Source organism: Polypterus senegalus, chromosome 7 (assembly GCF_016835505.1).
Source record: "Polypterus senegalus isolate Bchr_013 chromosome 7, ASM1683550v1, whole genome shotgun sequence".
Lineage (NCBI taxonomy): Eukaryota > Metazoa > Chordata > Cladistia > Polypteriformes > Polypteridae > Polypterus > Polypterus senegalus.
In genome coordinates this window covers 59,478,975-59,502,107 of record NC_053160.1, presented here as the reverse complement: position 1 = coordinate 59,502,107, position 23,133 = coordinate 59,478,975, and the positions used below count along the sequence as shown (strand labels likewise).

General features: G+C 36.5%; 1 protein-coding gene across 3 annotated transcripts in view; it reads right to left on the bottom strand.

The window, feature by feature from the left end:
• Positions 1–23,133, bottom strand: part of kif2a (kinesin family member 2A) — a 146,304-nt gene that overhangs the window by 4,070 nt on the left and 119,101 nt on the right. The window contains exons 16-20 of one of the 3 annotated variants that reach the window (XM_039758702.1): positions 20,568–20,635; positions 19,710–19,823; positions 13,464–13,602; positions 3,569–3,670; positions 287–422 (exon numbers count right to left, since the gene is read on the bottom strand). In XM_039758702.1, coding sequence (XP_039614636.1) covers positions 287–422; positions 3,569–3,670; positions 13,464–13,602; positions 19,710–19,823; positions 20,568–20,635 — 559 coding nt within the window. The remainder of the gene's footprint in view (positions 1–286; positions 423–3,568; positions 3,671–13,463; positions 13,603–19,709; positions 19,824–20,567; positions 20,636–23,133) is intronic. The other 2 variants (XM_039758703.1, XM_039758704.1) reach the window with 2 other exon arrangements.

Below are 23,133 nucleotides of genomic sequence, written 5' to 3'. Positions count from 1 at the left end.
AACAGCAATTTTTCCAGTTATGGTGAGATGTTAAAATGTTATCTTGCTCATAGACAAATAGCATAAAAATTAAAGCATTCATTGGACTTACTCCACTAATTAAAAACCTCAACTCCTTCAGATTTAGGAAATAATAGCACTAATACTATTAGAACTGTCAGTGTACATGCCTAAATGGTATAGTTACTTTTTATGGTTACAGTGTTCTACTGATTGCTGAAGTGCAACATTCTATATTAAGTCCAAATTTTATGGTGGAGCTTTTGTGTAATACAGCATTATTTACCTCTAAGTTCCGTTAAAATATCAATCTTTTGGTCCAAAATTTGTTCAAGTTGTGTTGCATATGAATCAACATCATAATCCACCTCTTCCGTCATTTCCAGTAAAGCCTTTTCATCTTCCAGCCACCTTATAGACTCCTGTAACATCACAATAAATTATTAAAGGATTAAAAAGCCATACTGCCTACAGAACATATTATCAAAACAGAAGAGCAGTAAGAGCAAAAGCTACAATACTATACAACATGAAATTATTAATGCTTAGAATGGAAAGGTTCTAATTGTTGGTGTCATCTACATTTTGAAATGTTATAAACTTTATAATTATTTAGAACTCAATACAGGTTTTCTAATGTGTGTTCCATGTATTTATACTGATTTTGCATATGCACCAAATCAACTGCATTTACAATGTTTTGGTTTATTTCACTTGGAAACACAAATCTAAAAAAGATAAAAATATCACATACAAATATTCTGAAATGCATTAAACAAAGTGCTATGGTGGGCTTGCATGAGTTTAACACAGCTGTTAAACTATACACCAATAAAATCAGTGCAGGCAAATAGGATATGAAGTGTTACATAATGGTTACCAATACATTTTCAAAACCTGAATATTTCAATATCACGATATTCATGACCGGGGCCTCATGTATAAATGGTGCATACGCACGTTTCCACACTCAAATCATGATGTATAAAACCTAAACTTGGCGAAAAGCCACGTATATTTTCACGGTAGCTCCAACCCTGGCGTACGCAAGTTCTCCGCTCGGTTTTGCGAACTGGCAGCAGCCAGCGTCAAAGCAGTGCTTCTGTTCCTGTGTGGTTACCCTTTCTTGTTTAGATCCACATCCCTGACGCATCTTTATCATATACACTGAAATTAACTGCATATAGTTTATTAGTTTAAGGCATCTGACTGTAATGAACCTGTAACAATATAATGGTCCATAGAATAGCCAAAGCATTCAAAATACCATAGCTGGTATTACTCTCACTGCACCTTCTTTTTCTTCTTTCAGCTGCTCCCGTTAGGGGTTGCCACAGCGGATCATCTTTTTCCATATTACTCTCACTGCACCACTCGCAGTATTTATATCACTATATCTGAGAGGGGAATCACAGATCTACAGCAGCTGATCGAAAAGAGAATTATCGGTATACAGCATCAAGCACACGCTGCCTCAGCCATGCTGTCTATTGAACTGCTCTCACACGGCAAACACTTCAAAGCCTTTCCTGTACGGACCTCGCGGTTCAGAAACAATTTCATCCCAAGAACTATACACGCACTCAATCAGTCCATCAACTGCTCCTTGTAGAAATGTTTGTACTTATAAGTACATTTACTTGACTGTAAACCTGCACTACTGTTATAATATTGCATAACCTGAGCCACTTTATAAAGCACGTATTTACATATGATGACAATATCATTTTTAAGATTAAATGCAGCAAAATAGTTTTATTATATTATGCAGATAAAACTTTAACTTCATTTAAATAATCTATATTGTTAATAATTAAACATGCAAGGACACGGAGCCACAGCGCTAACGAGGAGATGGGGCTCCGTTCATGGATTGTTCCTGCCCTGTGCTGTATTCTTGCTGGTGCGACACTGGAAGGATAGATGGATAGAATAATTAAACATGTACGACAAAGATATTTCAGTGGTCCTTAAAAGTTTTGAAAGATCTGCGTTCTAAGCTTACAGATGGCTTAACATCTATTACAGAGCTGATTGTGTAGAGATTGGGTATCTGGAGAAAGAAAAGTAAGGACACGAATTGGGGGTTAGTACATTTGAAAGAGACAGTACTGCTACAATAAAATATTTCATTGAAGGTCACACATGGTGCAGCAAGCATCTTGTGTAAGACAGGAATAATCACTGTGCCACCGTGTTACCATATTTAATAACATGCTTTAACTCGTATCATCATGAAAATGATATCACGTATACATCTCAATATTTTAATTATTCAGAGAGCTGTTATATTACAATTGTAATGGATTCTGTGTCCTGTCAGAGTAAGAGAAAGCCCGGAAGCACATAGTGATTCACACACATAGAGCACATAGAAGATCAAATACAAAACAAAGCATTTAACGTGCTAGTTACGATGGGATCTGGGAATCTAGTAAATTAAATGATTTTAAGATGAAGTTTATGATGTTCTACTTTAATGATAAAATAAACTATGTGATTATAGTGGAAATTTCAAGATTAAAGTTGACATTTCGTGCTTTTTATCCCCACTGTGTGCCTTTTTTTTTCTCTATACCCTAATAAGCTTTCATATGACACTCAGATGGTGGGCTACGACTCACCGACTTTGATATGTGGCAACTTCATTTTTATTTCGGGTACTGTGCGACTTTGTGAACTTAAGCTTTCGAGTTTCTCCGACAAGCTATGTCCCTCGATCAACTTCCTTTTGTTGTTTATACCATTGTTTAAACCAACAAATAGTATGTTTTTCCTTGCCTCCACTTGGTATTCACTGAAATTCTTCTATTCTACCTCGTGCTTTTGCCATTGTCTTTTTACAGAAGGCTGAGCTTAAGGGCTATTTATATTGATCTGCATATTCAAAGAGGTGAAATTCTGGGAGGAGTTGGGGCGGGACAGCAGGCGCATGCATGTGCGTTACTTTTCACGCTGACCGGGATTTATGTAGCGGAAGAACGCGTTTGCACAGATTTATGCATCTTGATTTTTTTGCTCGTGCAAACATTTCTGCTTTTGTGCTTATGCCTTGTTATAGTGTGAGTTCTACGCACGTCGTTATACATGAGGCCCCAGATCCTCTGCTGGCAGTATGAGGTGGAAAATAAAAATAAACCTTGGATATATCATCTGTACACTCACTTTCCCACAGCCAAATGTACAGCCTCAATTTAGGAGTTGGCAGTTAGCAAGTTTGTTTTTGAGATATGACAGGAAACTAATGTAGGTGGTAAGGGCCCAAGAAGACACAGGGACAAAATGCTAATACAACACAATTACTGCCTGGATTGGGAGATGAGCCATCATGGAACTACACACATTTCATCATAATGAAGGTATCTTAAGCTGTTGATGACTGAAGCAAGCTATGTGCAGCAACTAAACTCTGCAGTGTATGCCTAGATACAAGTGAAATCTTTCACTGTTTTTAAGTACTATCATCCACTGATTTTTTTATACTTTATAAATATATTGTTTTTGTACTCCTTTTTTGGTTTTATTTTACTTCACACTTAGTGCAAATTCAAGTTATATGTATAATTACTTGGAATACGGCTCTATGGTCTTCTACTACTTGTTCTTCCATTTCTACCATCTGTGACACTGCTTCATGAAAAGTAAACAATTGTGGAGACACCTCTTCTTCCTGAATAAAGAACAAGAACAATGATTAGAGAAACAGAATGATAAAACAGTGAATACAAAATAAACACAACCTCATAAAAATATGTAATTCTTCGTACAAGCCTTTCTATTTTTTTTTCTTTTTAATTTGTGATGAAGGGGTTGGTTCAACTAATGGAAGCTATAAAGCTGAATTTTGTAGTATCAACTAAGAGAGACAGCTTAAGGCAGAGATCAGACTAAATTAAGTGCTCTGAAGGAGAAAAATGGAAACCAGCATCTTCCCATTCCATTACAGTGTTTTGTCAAGAAAACACCATGAACAAAAGCAATCAGCGATATGCTGAAATGAGAATGAATGATAAGCACCTCAGGTAGCAGTATGAGGACTGGCAAAGTTCATAACATGGTAGCATGGTTCAACTAAAGCCAAAAGGACATTTAGCTGTTGAGGAAAGTCTGATACTGTAAAGAACGACATATTATAGGAACATGAAATGCAATAAAATACTGCAAATAGTACTGGAAATAGTGTACAGTGAGTACAGAAACGTTTCCAGCTTTACTTACTCAATGCAATCTATAACATCCAAGTGAGAGATATCATAGCTACAATTCAGAAGAATTATAAAAAAAAAAAAAAAAAAAGAAATACTGAGATTAATTAAGGATCACCCCCTCCTAAACAATATTTGTAAACTCAATCAGGTGTAAGTAACCACCATTTCCATTGCAGACCATGGTTACTGGCTTCCACTTGTGATCAACTGTAATCAGTGTGATTAGTGAAGCATAAAAACAGCTCTTCCTGGAGCATTCCCATACTTGGTAGTGCAACTGACAGCAAGCAACTGACTATGGGTGGCAAGCCACTTTCAAAAGATCTCAGGGATAGAGTTGTGGACAGACATGAGGCAGGAGATGGATACAAAAAAACAATCTCAAAGGCTTTATCAATACCAAGGAGCACAGTAAAGCCCATAATAAAGAAGTGGCAAGTGCTTGATACTACTAGGATCCTCCCCGGATCTGCTCGTTCCTCCAAACTGGATGGAAGAGCAAGGAGGAAACTGGTAAGAGAGGCTACCAAGAGGCCAATGGCCAATTTGAAAGAAGTTACAGGATTTTATGGGAAAAAGTGGTCATTGTGTGCATGTGACAACAATTTCACAAGTGCTCCACAAATGTTGCTTGTTCAGGAGGGTCGCAAGGAAAAAGCCACTTCTCAAGAAAGGCCGCATTAAGGCATGTTTGAGTTTTGCCAGAATGCACCTTGAAGATTCTGATGCCAAGTGGAAAAAGGTCTTATGTTCAGATGAGACCAAAATCGAACTATTTGGCCTCAATACCAAATGGTACACCTGGTGTAAATCCAATGGAGCTTACTATCCACAACACACCATACCTACAGTAAAACATGGAGGTGGTAGCATCCTGTTGTGGGGGTGTTTCTCTGCCACAGGGCCTGGGGCTCTCATTAGGGTAGAAGGAAAAATGGATGGGGCAAAATACCGTCAAACTGAGGAAAACCTGCTACCCTCTGCCAGAAAGTTGAAGATGGGCAGAATGTTCAACGGCCCGAAGCACACAGCAAAACTGTCCACACGGTGGCTGAAGGAGAAAAAATTGAATATCATCGTGTAGCCCAGTCAGAGCCCAGACCGACAGTGCATCCGGAAAGTATTTACAGCTCATCACTTTTTCCACATTTTCTTATGTTATAGCCTTATTCCAAAACGGATTAAATTCATTTTTTGTCCTCAGAATTCTACACACAACACCCCATAATGACAACGTGAAAAAAGTTTACTTGAGGTTTTTGCAAATTTATTAAAAAAAAAAACTGAGATATCACATGTACATAAGTATTCACAGCCTTTGCTCAATACTTTGTCGATGCACCTTTGGCAGCAATTACAGCCTCAAGTCTTTTTGAATATGATGCCACAAGCTTGGCACACCTATCCTTGGCCAGTTTCGCCCATTCCTCTTTGCAGCACCTCTCAAGCTCCATCAGGTTGGATGGGAAGCATCAGAGCACAGCCATTTTAAGATCTCTCCAGAGATGTTCAATTGGATTCAAGTCGGGGCTCTGGCTGGGCCACTCAAGGACATTCACAGAGTTGTCCTGAAGCCACTCCTTTAAAATCTTGGCTGTGTGCTTAGGGCCGTTGTCCTGCTGAAAGATGAACAGTCACCCCAGTCTGAGGTCAAGAGCGCTATGGAGCAGGTTTTCATCCAGGATGTCTCTGTACATTGATACAGTCATCTTTCCCTTTATCCTGACTAGTCACCCAGTTCTTGCCGCTGAAAAACATCCCCACAGCATGATGCTGCCACCACCATGCTTCACTGTAGGGATGGTATTAGCCTGGTGATGAGCGGTGCCTGGTTTCCTCCAAACGTGACGCTTGGCATTCACACCAAAGAGTTCAATCTTTGTCTCATCAGACCAGAGAATTTTGTTTCTCATGGTCTGAGAGTCCTTCAGGTGCCTTTTGGCAAACTCCAGGCGGGCTGCCATGTGCCTTTTACTAAGGAGTGGCTTCCGTCTGGCCACTCTACCATACAGGCCTGATTGGTGGATTTCTGCAGAGATGGTTGTCCTTGTGGAAGGTTCTCCTCTCTCCACTGAGGACCTCTGGAGCTCTGACAGAGTGACCATCGGGTTCTTGGTCAACTCCCTGACTAAGGCCCTTCTCCCCCGATCGCTCAGTTTAGATGGCCGGCCAGCTCTAGGAAGAGTCCTGGTGGTTTCAAACTTCTTCCACTTACTGATGATGGAGGCCACTGTGCTCATTGGGACCTTCAAAGCAGCAGAAATTTTTCTGTAACCTTCCCCAGATTTGTGCCTCGAGACAATCCTGTCTCAGAGGTCTACAGACAATTCCTTTGACTTCATGCTTGGTTTGTGCTCTGACATGAACTGTCAACTGTGGGACCTTATATAGATAGGCGTGTGCCTTTCCAAATTATGTCCAATCAACTGAATTTACTACAGGTGGACTCCAATTAAGCTGCAGAAACATCTCAAGGATGATCAAGGGAAACAGGATGCACCTGAGCTCAATTTTGAGCTTCATGGCAAAGACTGTGAATACTTATGTACATGTGATTTCTCAGTTTTTTTATTTTTAATAAATTTGCAAAAATCTCAAGTAAGCTTTTTTCACGTTGTCATTATGGGGTGTTGTGTGTAGAATTCTGAGGAAAAAATTAATTTAATCCATTTTGGAATAAGGCTGTAACATAACAAAATGTGGAAAAGTAACGCGCTGTGAAGTATCCCAAAAGACTCAACGCTGTTATTAAACCAAAAGGTGGTTCAAAAAAATATTAAAAGATTGATCCTTTATTAATCTCAGTATTTCTTGTTTTTGATTTTTTTATACTTTTTCTGAACTGTAGCTGTGATATCTTCCACTCGGATGTTATAGGTTGCATTAAGTAAGTAAAGCTGGGAAGAAATATTTTTGTATGTGTAAAGCAAAAAAACATGGGCATATTTCAAAGGGGGTGATTTTTTTCTATACCCACTGTAGCTCTTATAATCAATAAAACGAGGCAAAATCAGTGCTTGATTAGAACTCAGTTTCACATTAAGAAAACAATTTAACATCTAAGTTATTCAAGTCTATGCTCCAACAGCAGATACTGAAAAGGCCAAAGCTGGCAAGCATTATGAAATCCGCAGGATCTGTAAATAATATTGAAAAATGATGTTATATACATTATGGTAGCCAAAAAACTACTGGAATAATGAACAAGTATAGACTTTCAGTACATTTGCACAGTTTTAATGGATTATTTATTTAATGACGTTTGGAATGGTTTTGTTTGTTTTTAATAAAAGTACTTCTGCACTTTGCACCTTTCCCCTTGCTTCGCTTGGTGTCCTAATTGTCCAGCTCATCCGATTACATTACCGATGGTGTTGGGTTCAAGGGCTCCCAAAAGTGTGAGATGGGAACATGCAGTAGAACCCGAATCGTCACAGTGCCAAGTTATCTGATGTTGTTTTAATTCAGTCAATGTGTGTAAAATTCAAGGGGGCTTTGCACTTCATATTTCATGGTGTGCAAAAAGCATTGCAATGCCATTTTGTTTTATCTTTTATTGAAATTATTAAAAGCATGTAACATTCCATACAATCAGGTCAAACTTAACAAAACTAAATTCAATTCAACCCCCACCCATGAGAAAGAGAGGAAGGCCAATAGCCAGAGTAAAACCTTGAGAGTAGTAATGAGGAAAAGGAGCCCTTCTTCCGAACATAAATGCTTATTCTAAAATGTTATTGATTAGATCCTGACAGCTTAAAAAAAAACTTATGTACAGATCCTCCAAGTTAGAATTAGATTTTTTTTCCAATTTCAAATAGTACAGTATATACAGCTAGGTCCATAAATATTTGGACAGAGACAACTTTTTTCTAATTTTGGTTCTGTACATTACCACAATGAATTTTAAATTACACAACTCAGATGCAGTTGAAGTGCAGACTTTCAGCTTTAATTCAGTGGGTTGAACAAAAAGATTGCATAAAAATGTGAGGCAACTAAAGTATTTTTTTTAAAACAATCCCTTTATTTCAGGGGCTCAAAAGTAATTGGACAAATTAAATCACTGGAAATAAAATTTTTATTTCTAATACTTGGTTGAAAACCCTTTGCTGGCAATGACAGTCTGAAGTCTTGAACACACGGAAATCACCAGATGCTGGGTTTCCTCCTTTTTAATGCTCTGCCAGGCCTTCTGCTTTCAGCTTTCAGTTGCTGTTTGTTTGTGGGCCTTTCTTTCCGAAGTTTAGTCTTCAACGAGTGAAATGCATGCTCAATTGGTTAAGATCAGGTGACTGACTTGGCCATTCAAGAATTTTCCACTTGTTTGCTTTAATAAACTCCTGGGTTGCTTTGGCTGTATGTTTTGGGTCATTGTCCATCTGTATCATGAAACGCCGTCCAATCAATTTGACTGCATTTAGCTGGATTTGAGCAGACAGTATGTCTCTGAACACCTCAGAATTCATTCCGCTGCTTCTGTCCTGTGTCACATCATGAATAAACAGTAGTGTCCCAGTGCCACTGACAGCCATGCACACCCAAGCCATCACACTGCCTACCCGTGTTTTACAGATGATGTGGTATGCTTTGGATAATGAGCTGTTCCACGCCTTCTCCATACTTTTTTCTTGCCATCATTCTGGTAGAGGTTGATCTTGGTTTCATCTGTTCAAAGAATGTTTTTCCAGAACTGTGCTGGCTTTTTTAGATATTCTTTAGCAAAGTCCAATCCAGCCTTTCTATTCTTAAGGCTTATGAGTGGCTTATTTGGAATACACGCATTTCACGTGTGTTCCGTTTCTACAGTAATCCGTGTAAACACATTTTTAAAACAGATAAGTTTTTAATATTGTAGTAGTAAATGATAAAATGTAGACATAAACTATATAATGTATGAAGCCTGAAGTCCAAATATCAAATTAACAGTTTCACAAAAGGTACAAATATAACAGAACAAGTATACTTTTATTCAAAAATATAACTGCAGAAAAAAATTTTCATTCTCTCAGTCGTGTTCAAGATCCTTCCCTACCTTCACCTCCCCAATCTGACACTGCTGTTTTCACATAAAGATGCGCTTTAGCTCTACAGCGTACTTGTGACTGCATTCTCGTACCAATGCTTGCGAACTGCTGAGACTGCGTGCACTTTCCGTGGCATTACACGTCTATTTTTTGAGCATACCCGTGTCGCTCAAACACAGGAACATATGTTGGTGTACAAGTATGAAAAACAAGTGCACTTTTATTCTAGACTATAAGTGAAGAAAAAATAAAGCAAGTTACAGTAGGCGGTTGATATGACAGCTTGCGTGGTACAATGCTAAGAACTGCTGATACATTATATAGTTTATACCTACATTTTGTCATTTACTACTACAATACGAAAAACGTTTCTGTTTTAAAAATGTGTTTACACGGATTACTGTAGAAACGGAACACACGTGAAATGCGTGTATTCCAAATAATGATCTATTATTTTTACTCTAAAACTCCACTTCACTCCCAGATAATCAATCAAGGCATGAGCTGGGAGAAGTTTGTGCACGTTCTAAGTCGGTGGGGGGATGGAATAGCCGGCTACTTGCAGATTTTCTTTATCAGCACATTTAGATTAACAAAAGACGCTGGCGGAGAAATGAGAACGGTTTTAAGAAGCGATTTAAGGTGGGACGGATCTACGAGTTTTTTTGTAGGCTCTGGTAATTCTTGTGTTAAGGATGGCTTCTTTCATCTGCATGGAGAGCTTCTTTGACCACATGTTGTCTGTCCACAGTAAAAATCTTCCACATGCACGCACCACACCTCAAATCAACTCCAGGCCTTTTATCTACTTAATTGATAATGACATAACGACGGACTTGCCCACACCTGCCCATGAAATAGTCTTTGCGTCAATTGTCCAATTACTTTTGAACCCCTGAAATGAAGGGATTGTGTAAAAAAAATGCTTTAGTTGCCTCACATTTTTATGCAAACTTTTTGTTCAACCCACTGAATTAAAGCTGAAAGTCTGCACTTCAATTGCATCTGAGTTTTTTCATTTAAATTTGTGGTAATGTATAGAACCAAAATTAGAAAAAAGTTGTCTCTGTCCAAATATTTATGGACCTAACTGTAACATCAGTTACACACTGACTTAAAAAAGGTGGGCTAGAATTCTTCCAGTTGGGCAAGATTAAGTCTAAGTGCTAGTAGTGAGATAAAGGCAATTACAGTTTATTTGTCCTTCTTAACTTTAAGCCATCCTGGGAGTGCACCAAACAAAGCTATTAATGGACTAGGAGTCTGATAGGCATTTAAGTTTTATCCAGAACAATGTACATCCAAAACATGTGGCCTAGTGAGGCTGGAGGATGATTGCAACATTTGCAGGTTGGATCTTGCCCTGGAAACATTTTGGACAATTTTAAATAAGATAGATGTGGTCGATAAACGATTTTAAGCTAAATAATTTAATGCTTTGCAAATATGAAGCTAGAGTGAATTCTGTGCATGGCTGCCTTCCACTCCTTTTCTGAAATTTTGAGTATGTGGTAAGTGAGGAAAATTGGGCAATTTTTATTTATCAAAATATCTAATTTGAAGATAGTGGAAAAATTGTGTTGATGGGAAGCTCCATTTGGAATGTAATTGTTCATACAAGTGCAATGCCACTTCAAGTTGATTTGGTAGTCTTTTTTTACATAACTGGAGTGACAGTTTTGAGGTTTATTGCACCCCCTCCCTCTCAATCATGTGTAGTGAAATAATGAGATTTTAATTGTGACATTTTCCCATTGATTATTTTATAGCTTTTTTCTTAAGACAGACAGCAATTCACATTTGGGAAATGCTTAATAATGTTGATAACTGTGGCAGACATGGATATGTTGAGGGGAGATGCAAATAAATTCAAGTGCGAACCACTGAAGAGAGACAATTCACACTATAGATACCATGTTCAATGTGTGTTGCACGTCACATATTTTGTATAAAGGTTACAGTTCCTCTTGTGCAATGGGAATGCAACACATGCAAATTGCTAGGGACCACAAATGGCCCAGGGCCGACATCATATGGGAACTTGTTAGTCCCTAAAAACAAAGTTCCTGTGGTAGGAAAGCACCCAGACAGAGAAAAGAAAGATGACTTATGCATGTCCACCATCTCTTCAACCAGGGAATATTCTTCAGGAAAATAACACTATTCAAAGCAAAATGTCTTTCAAGTCTAATGACTGCATTCTTCCCACTCTGCTAGATACAATATACTGAGACTATTATTAGGACTGAGTTTATTAGCTATAGTGCTGTTCTTTCCTGTATTGATTTGATCTCAGACAGTACTATGATAGACATTTTTAATAGGTGCTCAGGTCCTTGGGCTTTTATTATTACATTTCTTAGTATGCTTTTACTGACTTATTAGAAATGTTCCATCTACTCCAACTTTGACTACCAATGAGTAAGGGCAGTTTAAAAAATACATAATAAATACTGGTTACTGGGCTGGTTTATTAGTTTAGAATTATGCCTACTACTGCCTTCACTGTGCCAGGGTCTCCATAGTATTTTCATAATCATTTTATTTTTTATTTGAAGTTGTTTCTAATAAGCCAGTGGACAAGAAAGTTTTTCAATGCTTGTGTATCACAGTAATAGATCATAGCTGAAAGTAGGTGCTTTCAATTTGTCTTGTAAAATTGAGACTGACAGGACACAAGGAACTCTATCAGTACACGTTCTGTTCTTTTATTCTATATACAGAGGTTTCAGGTAGTGGTGTATTTTCAGAATGGGCGAGTCCTACAGTCTATTCCTTAATAATTGATATCACACTACTAATGCCTTACCTGTGTTTTTACTTTTTTGCTTCCACTTAATATTTTTGTCTTGAATGAATGTTCAGAATGTATGCTTATGGGTATGATTATATTTATTTGTATTTTAGTAGTCTTGTCTGACAAGAAATTGAAACTGAAAAGCGTCTCAAAGAGGGGGCATACAACGCAATGTAAGATATTATCATATTGCTTCAGCATTTTACATTTTATCCAAAAACTGAGGTACTCCGATACTGGCATATCACAAACTCCAAAAATAAAATCTTTGAATCAAGCAAAATTTCACCAGGATATTTCAGTTTAATAGCTGAAACAGACTGCAAATAAATGTTTGACCCCATAGATTTACCTAACCAATGCTGAAAGATTGTGTCCTTTTCCTTGTAACTTTGTAATATATATTTTTGGAGTTATTACATCAGTCTTAATGTTGATGGAACTGACCTCTCCCTACCTGCCCTAATTAAATCAACCCTCATATGTACTTTGCCACTTCACAAACTCTACACAAACTGAAGCATTGTATCCAGTTTTTGCCTTTTAAACCCCTTTGAAAAAGGATTTACAATGTACTTTCATTCAGAAAAGACTCAAACACATTTTCTTACTTTTCATGTTGTCCCACTAGATATAGATACCCATCATTGGTGCTTTCAGATTACAGGTGCTGTCTCTTAAAGCTTAGGATTTTTCTGCAAATAAATCACACTACCATGCCACTTAATTGTTACTTTGCAGGAAAAGATTTAGTACTGTGACCAGATCTAAGAAAATAAAAAGGAATTATTTTCATGTGAGGATGATCTTCTTCTCTGTGAAAGGTTATCAAAAGGTTTTTCTTTTGAAAATTTTAACTAGTAATCGAATACTTGTTCAATGCAGTTTAAGCCAACATTACAAAACCTTGATAAAGCTTAAGCAATTATAGCTTTGAAGTGCAAACTGTTGTTATGAGGTTGGAGCTCAATTATTTTTAACTGTACCATAATGAGATTCTGATCCACTGGGACCGTGCTCACTTATATATGTTCAAAGGGGCTCCTAGAAGACTTCTCACGTTTACTGAGGTGATATTAATATTTTGATTCCATTTCTACATGAAAATATATTAGGCAATGACCACGTAAAACTTAGGAAAATAATATACAAAGTTTTCATTTATTTTCTGAATCTCTGATTCCAGCTGTTAACCATATAAATGATTTTTCATCTTGGCTAAACTTTCCCAAACATTGTCTTAAAGACAAAAAAATGTTCATGATTTAAAGAATATGTAATATTATGTAAATAAATCTCAAAATATGTCTAAAGACTTTAAAGGGTATACATTTCAAATTAAATATCTCCTGTAAAACCGGAAAGCAATTCAATTAAATAAAGTAAACCAGTGTACTAATAAAAAATAGAGAATTGAGAAATATTACTCACATTTTGTTCACAAAGCAACTTAAGATCATCCCTTTGAGGCGAACTTCCAACTCCCCACTGACTCTCCAAAGCATCAAGCTGATTTGCAGCATGAATATTCGGCCGTCCTTCTATAGGGTCCACAGTCAATTCCTTAACTCTAGGGTCACATGACATTGAAATATTACATTTAATTTTTAGTTGTATTTATATTTAAATGTGTAGTTAGAATGGTAATGTCTCCTTTTCCATCTTTCATTATATTTTAGTAATATTTATATTTTAAAAACAAAATTAAACTCAACACTAATGAGAAAATGACTGGAATAGACCTATAAAGTACATTTCTCAATTAGATGTGGCTGTTTGTAGATACCTTTGCAATCATTTTTTTTCAGATTAAAAAACAATTCCTGCTTCTATTTACAGCTAAAATAACTTAAGAAAATAGGCTATTTAAGCCTGCAATTAGTGACTTCCAGTCCTTATACAGCTCCATACACATGCCTAACCATCCATCTATTTTCTTCCTCCTGTCTTATTCAGTTTCAATACTGTGGGGTTTCCAAGCCATTGGGCATAAGGAAGGAACAAAATCCCAATGGGGCACCAGTTCATTTGAGGACACACCAACAAAAACACTGCAAGCTTCTCATATATGGACAACATACAGTAACTAGTTAACCTATGCAGCTTTTGCAAATTTTACATCTATACATATAAAGGAGAGTTGGGATCCGAGAGACTGTGTTTGTGGAGGGATAGAGAGTTAAGGCGGGTGGAGGAGTCACGTGATCATCTCCCCTCCCATTCACCTCATTTCATTCACTTCATTTCGCTCCGAGCTGAGCTCCGCAGCTGACGCAGTCTTGCCACTCTTTTACCTTGGAGTTTAGTCCTCTCTCCTTTACTGATTTACTGTTTACTAGACGCAGTACTTACTTAATACTATTTTTTCCTTTAGTGTTTCTACTTAGTGTTTCTTAGTGTTTAGTAGACGCAGTGTGCCGATGTTGCAGTTTACTGTTACTTTCTACTTCATTTTTGTACTTTAGTGTTTAGTAGACTTTTACTTTATCTCATTTACTGTTGTTTTTTACTGTTGTTCCCAGTGCTGTTGCCCTTTTTTACTTTATCTCATTTAGTGTTTGGTAGACTTTTACTTTATCTCATTTACTGTTGTTCCCGGCGGTGTTGCCGTTTTTCCCGTTTCTATTTTTTATGTAGCATGTTCATGAATTATTCACAGAGAAAATGTATATATTTTGGCTCCAGGAGGACAAACCAAAAGTGTTGTATATAAAGAAGCTCTATAAGTCTCTTTTAGATACATAATTATTCCAACTACAGCGACTGCAGCGAAGCGCAAGTGGTCTGCTAGTTTACAATAATTACGCCGAGGTTCACATCCAGTTTCCCTAGTCTCTGAGGCAGCAACATAAACCACTGTGTAACCCTAACACCCAGTGAAGAGAATAATCACTAGAATTACCCTTACAGTACACTCCAATATTCAGTGAGAAATACAACTAATAATGTAAAATAAGAGTTTAAATGTGTATATTTTGAAGTAAAATTGAATAATAGTCACTTATAGTTGTTTTATCACTTGCAAAATCCACACAGAGATCACTCAATAAGACAGCATAGGCTGTGGCTCTAGGTTTGTGCATATCACAATTTACAATTGTGGTTTACCATATGTTTGGGACTTACCCAAAAGGAAATGGGAGGAACAACAGTAAATAAGAGAAATATGCATATCGTAAAATATGCCAGTCTGTATCCCAAGAAAATCTGACCACTGATTTGCAATTATTACAAAACAATCAATATATTTTTGTTGTGTTTATTTTCTTTAATTAAGTCAAACATTACCAGTCTGTCAGACTCCATTATTTCTACCTCAAATACTTAACTCTGCCAGGCATTTAGGAATCCATTTAACAGACTCTACCTTGGTAAAAGTTTTACAAATTCTAAGCTACATCTCACCTGCCCAAATTATACAACACAGAAAAACCGAAGCTTTTTATTATTAGCATCAGTGTGTAGTTTATAGACATTACAGAGGTCACATTTATCTTCAACTGTTGGATAATGGATGGATGGATGGATGAATTTCTACAATTATTAGTGTGAATTTTCAAAACTGAATTTAAAGTTTTAAACCTCTTTATTCAGTTTTGTGTTACTCCAAAAACAGTTATGAAATATTATGGGACTTTTTTTTTCAGTTTCCATCTAAACTGGCATCATCATTTTGAGATACAGCCTCCCAACCTCCTTCTCCTCTTCATATTTATGAATGCGTAGCTACCATTTACAACAAAATACATCCATTCCAGAACAGCAGCATTTACTTGCTCTGCTGAGCTGTACTCCAGCCTTATAAAAGTTAATTATACTCAATCTGAGCACACAAAATGATTACATATTAAAATATAATCAACACTGTACACTTATATTATCATTAGAGAGAATGCAGATATGTATAAACATTTCAAAGCTCATTCATATGTGCTATTGTGCATAGTGAGGCTACTTGAACTTACTGCAAAAGAAATCCATGCAACACAGTTGTCAACACATTGTTTTTTTTTTGCAGAGGCCAGGACATATAACTGTCAATCTTTTTTAAATAAACTGGGATATTATGAATCTTTGTGCGTTTCACAAATGGAATAATTGATTTTACTGATGATTTCCCTATAAAGAGTGTGGTTTGTTTCTAATTGATAAACTTCTTATCATAAACCCAAAGCAAACCACATGTAAACACTTTAATCCAGAAAACCCATACCATTTCACTGTATGCCTTGCATATGTCTCCTGCTCTACCATGATAATCATTAGCATACTTAGAAGCATCTACATGATCAGAACTTAAAGAATACATTTCAAAGTGTATGTGTGGAAAAATTACTTATTTTCACAAAAACTAAAACAAGTAGCCATTTCTGTCAGGTGTTTGGCAGGAAAAAGTTACACAGCTTGGTGACAAAATAAAAACAATATTACAAATTCAAATTAAGGGCTTATTAATCTGACATGGAGTTTGCATGTTCTCCCTGTGTCTGCGTGGGTTTCCTCCCACAGTCCAAACACATGCAGGTTGGGTGCACTGGCGATTCTAAATTGTCCCTAGTGTTTGCTTGGGGGTGTGTGTGTGTGTGTGTGTGTGTGTGTGTGTGTGTGTGTGCGCGCCCTGTGACGGGCTGGCGCTCTGCTCGGGGTTTATTTCCTGCCTTGTGCTCTGTGTTGCCTGAGATTAGCTCCAGCAGATGCCCAGGACCCTGTGTTAGGATATAGCGGGTTGGATAAAGGATAGATTGATAATTTGACGTGCTTCACTAAAATGAGCCCAAAGTTTCTCAACAAGACAGGTGCCTTTGTTAAATGGCAGTTCAGTTTTGCCCAGGTCAATGTCAAACTTGGCACACTGTCATATCTAATGAGTAAGATGTACTGTGATGTTTAATGGGTGCAGTAAAACATCTGGACAGTGAGCTAAGATGTTATTATGTAAAGATTAAAACCCACCAATGTTAATTTGTTAATTTTATGCTCTCACTTTTTATTGTTAATTACATGTTGTACAGAAGAATATTAGGGTCTCAGAGAGGAAAAAAAAATACGGACACAATGAAGAAAACAAAGTGTATGTTGAGAATAAAGTTGAAATGTTGACTTTATTCTCAACATTTCCAATTTAATCTTGTAGTTTATTTTGTCATTAAATTACATCATCTTAATATCAATGTTTAATTTACAAGATTTTCTCAAATCCCATCATAACTAATGCAGCATATGAAATGCTTCATATTAAGTGTTCCCAGACCCATTTGTTAATCACTACATGCTTCTTAAACTGACTTCCTCTTAGACCGAGTGGAGCAGCAAGCAGCGATCGTCACACAGAATGCATTAACTACCTGATTTTAGTGCTCGCTGAACATTTAGAATACTAAAATAAATACTTAATATCATTTTCATGATAAAATGCATTAAAGCATGTATAGTGGGAGCATGGTGGTAGCACTGCTGCCTCACATTAAGATGTCCCGGGTGTTCCCTGCCTGGAGTTTGAAGCACACCAAGTAAACCCAGAAAAACATGCAGTTTCCATCCAAAGGTATAGGATGTAAGGTTTTGTTAATCAATCAATCAAACATTTATTTATATAGCACATATTCATGCAAAAAAATGTAGCTCAAAGTGCTTTACAAAATGAATAGAGAAATAGAAGACACAATAAAAGATAAACATAAGTCAACATTAATTAACATAGAATAAGAGTAAGGTCCGATGGCCAGGGTGGACAGAAAAAACAAAAAAAAACTCCAAAGGCTGGAGAAAAAAATAAAATCTGTAGGGGAGCTAGCTGTTAAGCTAAATTGACCCTAGTGTATGTGTGTGCTTGTATTCACCCAGCAATGAGTTGGCAACCCATCCAGGCATTGTTCCCGCCTCTCGCACAATGTTTGCTGGGAAGGGTGCAACCCTGGATGGATGGATGGAAAAATGTGTACAACAAAGAATTTTCAAAGTTTAATAAAAGTTCCTAACACTCAATGACCTAAGTTTATAGCTAGTTTTACTTTCACAAAGGCGTTTATTGCATGGAGAAAGAAAAAGGAAGGATAGGAACTGGGGGGTTTGGTATGTTTGCAACAGACAGCACGCCTGCAATAAAAATAGCCCGCTCAGAAAAATATCCACTGATCTCTGTGTTCATGTCTCCAACCACCAGCTCACAAACCCAACATTTACACAAAATATTTAAGTTAAATCAGTGCAATACCCATTCATACATCCAGCTTCTTGGAGCCTTGTCACACTTGCCATAAAGTTTCAGAAGCACAATAATATTTTTTAGAAGCAAGCGTAATTTTCAGAAGCGCAAGCATAATTTTCACATGTGAAATGTAAATTTGACTTAAATTATTACAAGTTATATTTGACAGTGATCTTACTCCATACTCATCTAGTAAATGGAAGCAAAAACTGCTTGCAAAGCCAGGAGGACAACTTTACCACTAGCCTGGAGAAGTTCGCCTTGGATATCACAGATCCCTGGAGCCTTCCCTACCCTCAGCTGGTTCACCTCAGTGAGATTGGGTAGTTAATTGGGAGGATCCAAATTAAGAACTGTGGACCCAGAGATGTCCAACATTCTAGCCGGAGGACGAGCTTTAAACAGCTGCTTAAAGTAGCTAGCCCAGTGGGTCACAACTGCAGTGTCATCTGTAAGGACCGTTCCATCTCCTGCCCTCACTGTGACTCTCCAAGGAACAGATTTAGATACGTGTAATGCTTCAGTTCCTCTGCAAGCAGGATGTGGGTCAGTAGACCATGGATGGTGTGTCTGATGCTCACAAATTCTTCTAACAAATGCCTCCTTATCTGCCCTCAGAGCCCTTGTACCATCCTTATCAGTTCCCAGTACAGACCGGGGTTGCCATCAAGCAATGCACTGCAAGTCCTCTCAGTAATATCCAGGGTACCCTGCGAGATGAAATAATTCCTTCTGGGAACACCAGCAACACCAACACAACCCTCAGCAACCTTTAAAGTCTTGTCACAGAAGGTCTCTCACATCACATTAGGATCGGTAGATGGGTACAAGTCTACAAGTTCCTTACACTAACTGCATGCAAACTAATTAGAAACAGCCAGATCTTGGAGTCTGGCCAAGTCCAGCCTCATCCTTCTAGTAAGTGGTAGCCTACTGGACCTAAGCTGGATCTTCAGAGTAGCAAAACGTCAGTGGTCAGAATTCATAACCATATTTTTAATTTTCAGGTCTGTAAGTTCAAACATATATTTTGCATTATAATGCAAATTTTACACTTATTCATGACTTTTTGAAAAATCTGAATCTTAATTTCTATAATAATGTATAATACTTTGGCTGAAAGCAGCTTTTGTTTCTTAAAATAAACAACAAATAATTACTTTTTAAGTATAAAAATAGTGAAAGTCTAGAGTAAAGTTGACATTACCATTTCATTCCACATTCTAAGAAAAAGGAATGTATTGTTTTACCTTTTTATAAGCAACAAGCATGCAAAACAAAAATGTTAAGGGACATGCAATACTTGCCATACAGGTAAGATAAATGAAAATAACAAAAATTTATATGGAAGATAACTGTAAATATATTAGCATCTACAAGCACTGCGATGTAAATGCAAAAAAAATAAATAAATAAAAAAAATAAAAAATGAAGGGAAACAAATTTTTGTGAAATGTAGAAAGGTACACCTGCTAGGTGAAGAAGAAAAGTCATCATACTCATAGGTAGGAGAAAGCTCAGAGCGACTGCTGCTACCCTGCGAGAAGGGAATGTCTGAAGGACTTATTCCAAATTCCTTTACTCTAAAGGTCCAAGATAAAGCAGAAAGCAAAAAGGAAAGTCTTGTGAGGACAAATGGCCAAACATCAAAGCTTTCCCAATAAAGTTTAGGTGGAAAATTTTACCCTTTTCACATAAATAACACAAATGGAGTTATTATAAGAAACCGTTCAGACAAGAGAAGACCCCTTACAGTCAATCAAGTTTGCTTGGTTAGCTAACCAAGATAGCAAAGCTAAACCACTTACTTTCTTTTTTTTTTTTTTTTAAATAAGCTACCAGGGTAAAATCTGATTCAACTACAGGATTTTGTGGTTTGTCCCCGATTCTTATCATCCCTTGAGTGAAGAACTTCTTTCATGACTGCACTTCCTATTTTTTCTAGCTTTGCTGATGCATATTTGAAATTGGAATCTTTGTTTGGCAAAGAAAACTTGTGAATTCCAGTAGCTGCCATCTGTGAAGTCACTTCATTTACAGGCTTTAATACAGGCTTTATTAAAAATGATACTTCCTTTTTCAGGTTTTTTTTTTTTTTTTTAAAAGAGAGAGAGAGAAAGTCAGACAGAAGCTAAAACACAGTATATATTTGCACATAAATAGTGTTGTTATCTTGGTTAAATATAATCAAAAGTTGTCACCTTAATGTATTTATAATATTGTTGCATTTGTAGACTTACTTTGTAGTATTGTACCTGAGGAGGGGGGGACCTATAAACACAAAAGAAGTTATATAGTAGAAAAAAGCAACCATAGCTTTCACAAACCTATTTGCGTATCTCAGGGTATTTAAAGTGTTTTCACATGATGCCATTCCAGGGGAAATCGTAGCAATCTGTTAAAAAAATAAAAGAAAGTTTAAAAAAAAAAGACAGGTTGCCTGATACAATTTTAAAAATGTACACTGTTTGGGAGAGTACACAGCATTATGGGCCATTTTTAAAGATTACAGAGTAGTTACCAGCTAATTTAAGAAGAGTTCCAGTTCTTTTTAATGATGTATGTAATCATAAAGGTGCTATCCATTTGGAAACTCAATAGGTCCAGTAGCACAATAATGTTGAAAACTATGTATTCTTAATAATCAATCTATGGAAGGCACTAAGTATTATGACATTCAGAGATCTCTAAAATGACACAAATATACAGGGCGAGTCAAAATTATGTTAACACTTGAATGGCAGAAACAATTTATTCACAAAATATACTTCATATGTGCAAGATTTACAGGGATGTCTCAACCTGTTCACCATCATGTTCAACACATGTACCATATGTGGCACATAAATCGTCCACAAAAATTGTATATAAGTATATAAATAGCAGTGCCATTAGTGTTAACATAATATAATTTTGACTCACCCTGTATTATCAGTTTAACTCCCAGAATAATCTTTCAGGGACCCATTTCCCCATTTACAAATCAAAAACATTATCACAGAGAACCTCTCAACTTTTCTCATCTCTTATTTGTTATCTATTCTTGAGGAAATACTGGTTGGTCTGGATGATGTAGATATGATCCCCAGAGTATAGCAACAATTTGCAAGGAAAGCATGCTTTACTGATCTCACAGAATAATGGGAGCTAGATCTTCCAATTAAAATTTCAGAAATGTAATTTTGCCTTTCACAAAATACATTCTACTTCAATTTGTACCAAGCATGTCACAATTCAACTTAAGATTGTTCATTTATATCTTGTCTAAAATTGTAACAATGCCCAACCTGTGAGCAATATCATCAAGTGCCTACATTGCAAGGTCACATATTTGTGCAATAATCTTCTTTTATCTTCTACAGATAGATCAAAAATCAGTCCTAAAGCAGTATTTTGTGTAATACCAAATAATAAAAATTGAAATTCCATAACACTATATTTGAACAAAGACTGATTTTCCTTCTTTAACTTAACCATGAAAGTGATGCCCTACATTATATTCTCAAACTGAAAAAAGACCTCCTTACAATAATTATTTCAAAAATTTTTCAAAAGTTGAGAAAAAAAAAATATAATGCTCAAGTAAGCACACTGGTTCTATAATGAATATTTTAATTATATTTGCCATTTTATTCTACAGTATACCCCAAGTCCTGGGTTTCTTCAGAACATAGCATTTTACTTGAATTTTTTATTTGAATAATAGCAGTGCAACCTATTTAGGATAGGCTGAAATCTAAGTAATCAGCGAAGAGCTCAGCATTAATATTTGCAGTGCACTCGGTTATATGGCATTAGGTATGTGATTCATAAAAGCAGTGTTAATGTTTGTAATGCGCCATCTATTAAATTGGAGAATGGAATGCATTTTATTATGAAAAATGTTTATGATATGCCATCTTTTGGAATGAAAGAGACACATCAACCAGACGGACACACAGACAGACACACAGTTACTGATCCTTTTACTAACATGAGTGTTTAATTATTTAACATAATCAATTTTTTGTAGGCAGGGCCATTTTTGAATGGCTTTCGTCAAGTATATGAACATGGTATTTAAAGACTTAAAGTTTCTTTTTTACCCATCTATTTTCATACCCTAGTTAATCTAGTTTACAATTTTAGAGGCAAGGGCTATTCCTGGCAATCTTCAAGAACAATGCAGGAACTAACCTTAGAAGAGGCATCAGTCCAGTGCATCTCCAAGCTCATAATGAGCATGTTTAGTTTTGGTAATAAATGTAATGTGCAAATAATTTGTCTTTAGCATATGGATGGAAACCAGAAGTGCACAGAGAAAAGCCCATGCAGACAGGAATTAAAGCTTAGCACTCTGATACAGTGAAAATGCTAAACATTGTGCCACCATACCAACCGCTGCCAAGTCTGTCAACTATGCTAAGGTAGAGTGTGCTGTACTAAAACACATGCTAATTGTATGATTTATCAGATAGTGATTCCATATGTGAAAGAATTTTTGTAACCAAACCACAAAACATGTCTTAGTCCTACTTAAAACATGCTACTTATACTGTAAGACGTGAAAGTCTTAAATTTACAAGAAATTTAAAATCCTTCAATCTCATGTAAAAAAAAATCTACAGATAAGACATGCCTAAATAAGGCCAGTTCTTTAAAAGATATGATTGATACTCCTAGCAGTCAAAATGAACCCATACATTACATTCACACATCTACTGCCTTCTCTCTCTAGTCCATCTTTAAAATAAACAAAACAGCAATGGCATTTCTGAACTACAATAAAGGCAGAATCTCTGGTCTACTAGTACAACATGGCACAGCATAAACTTTGGGAACAGCACTAAAATGAAAAAAGAAAAAAATGGCAATTTCTTTAGGTTATATGAGTAAAAAGTGGATGTACTTAAA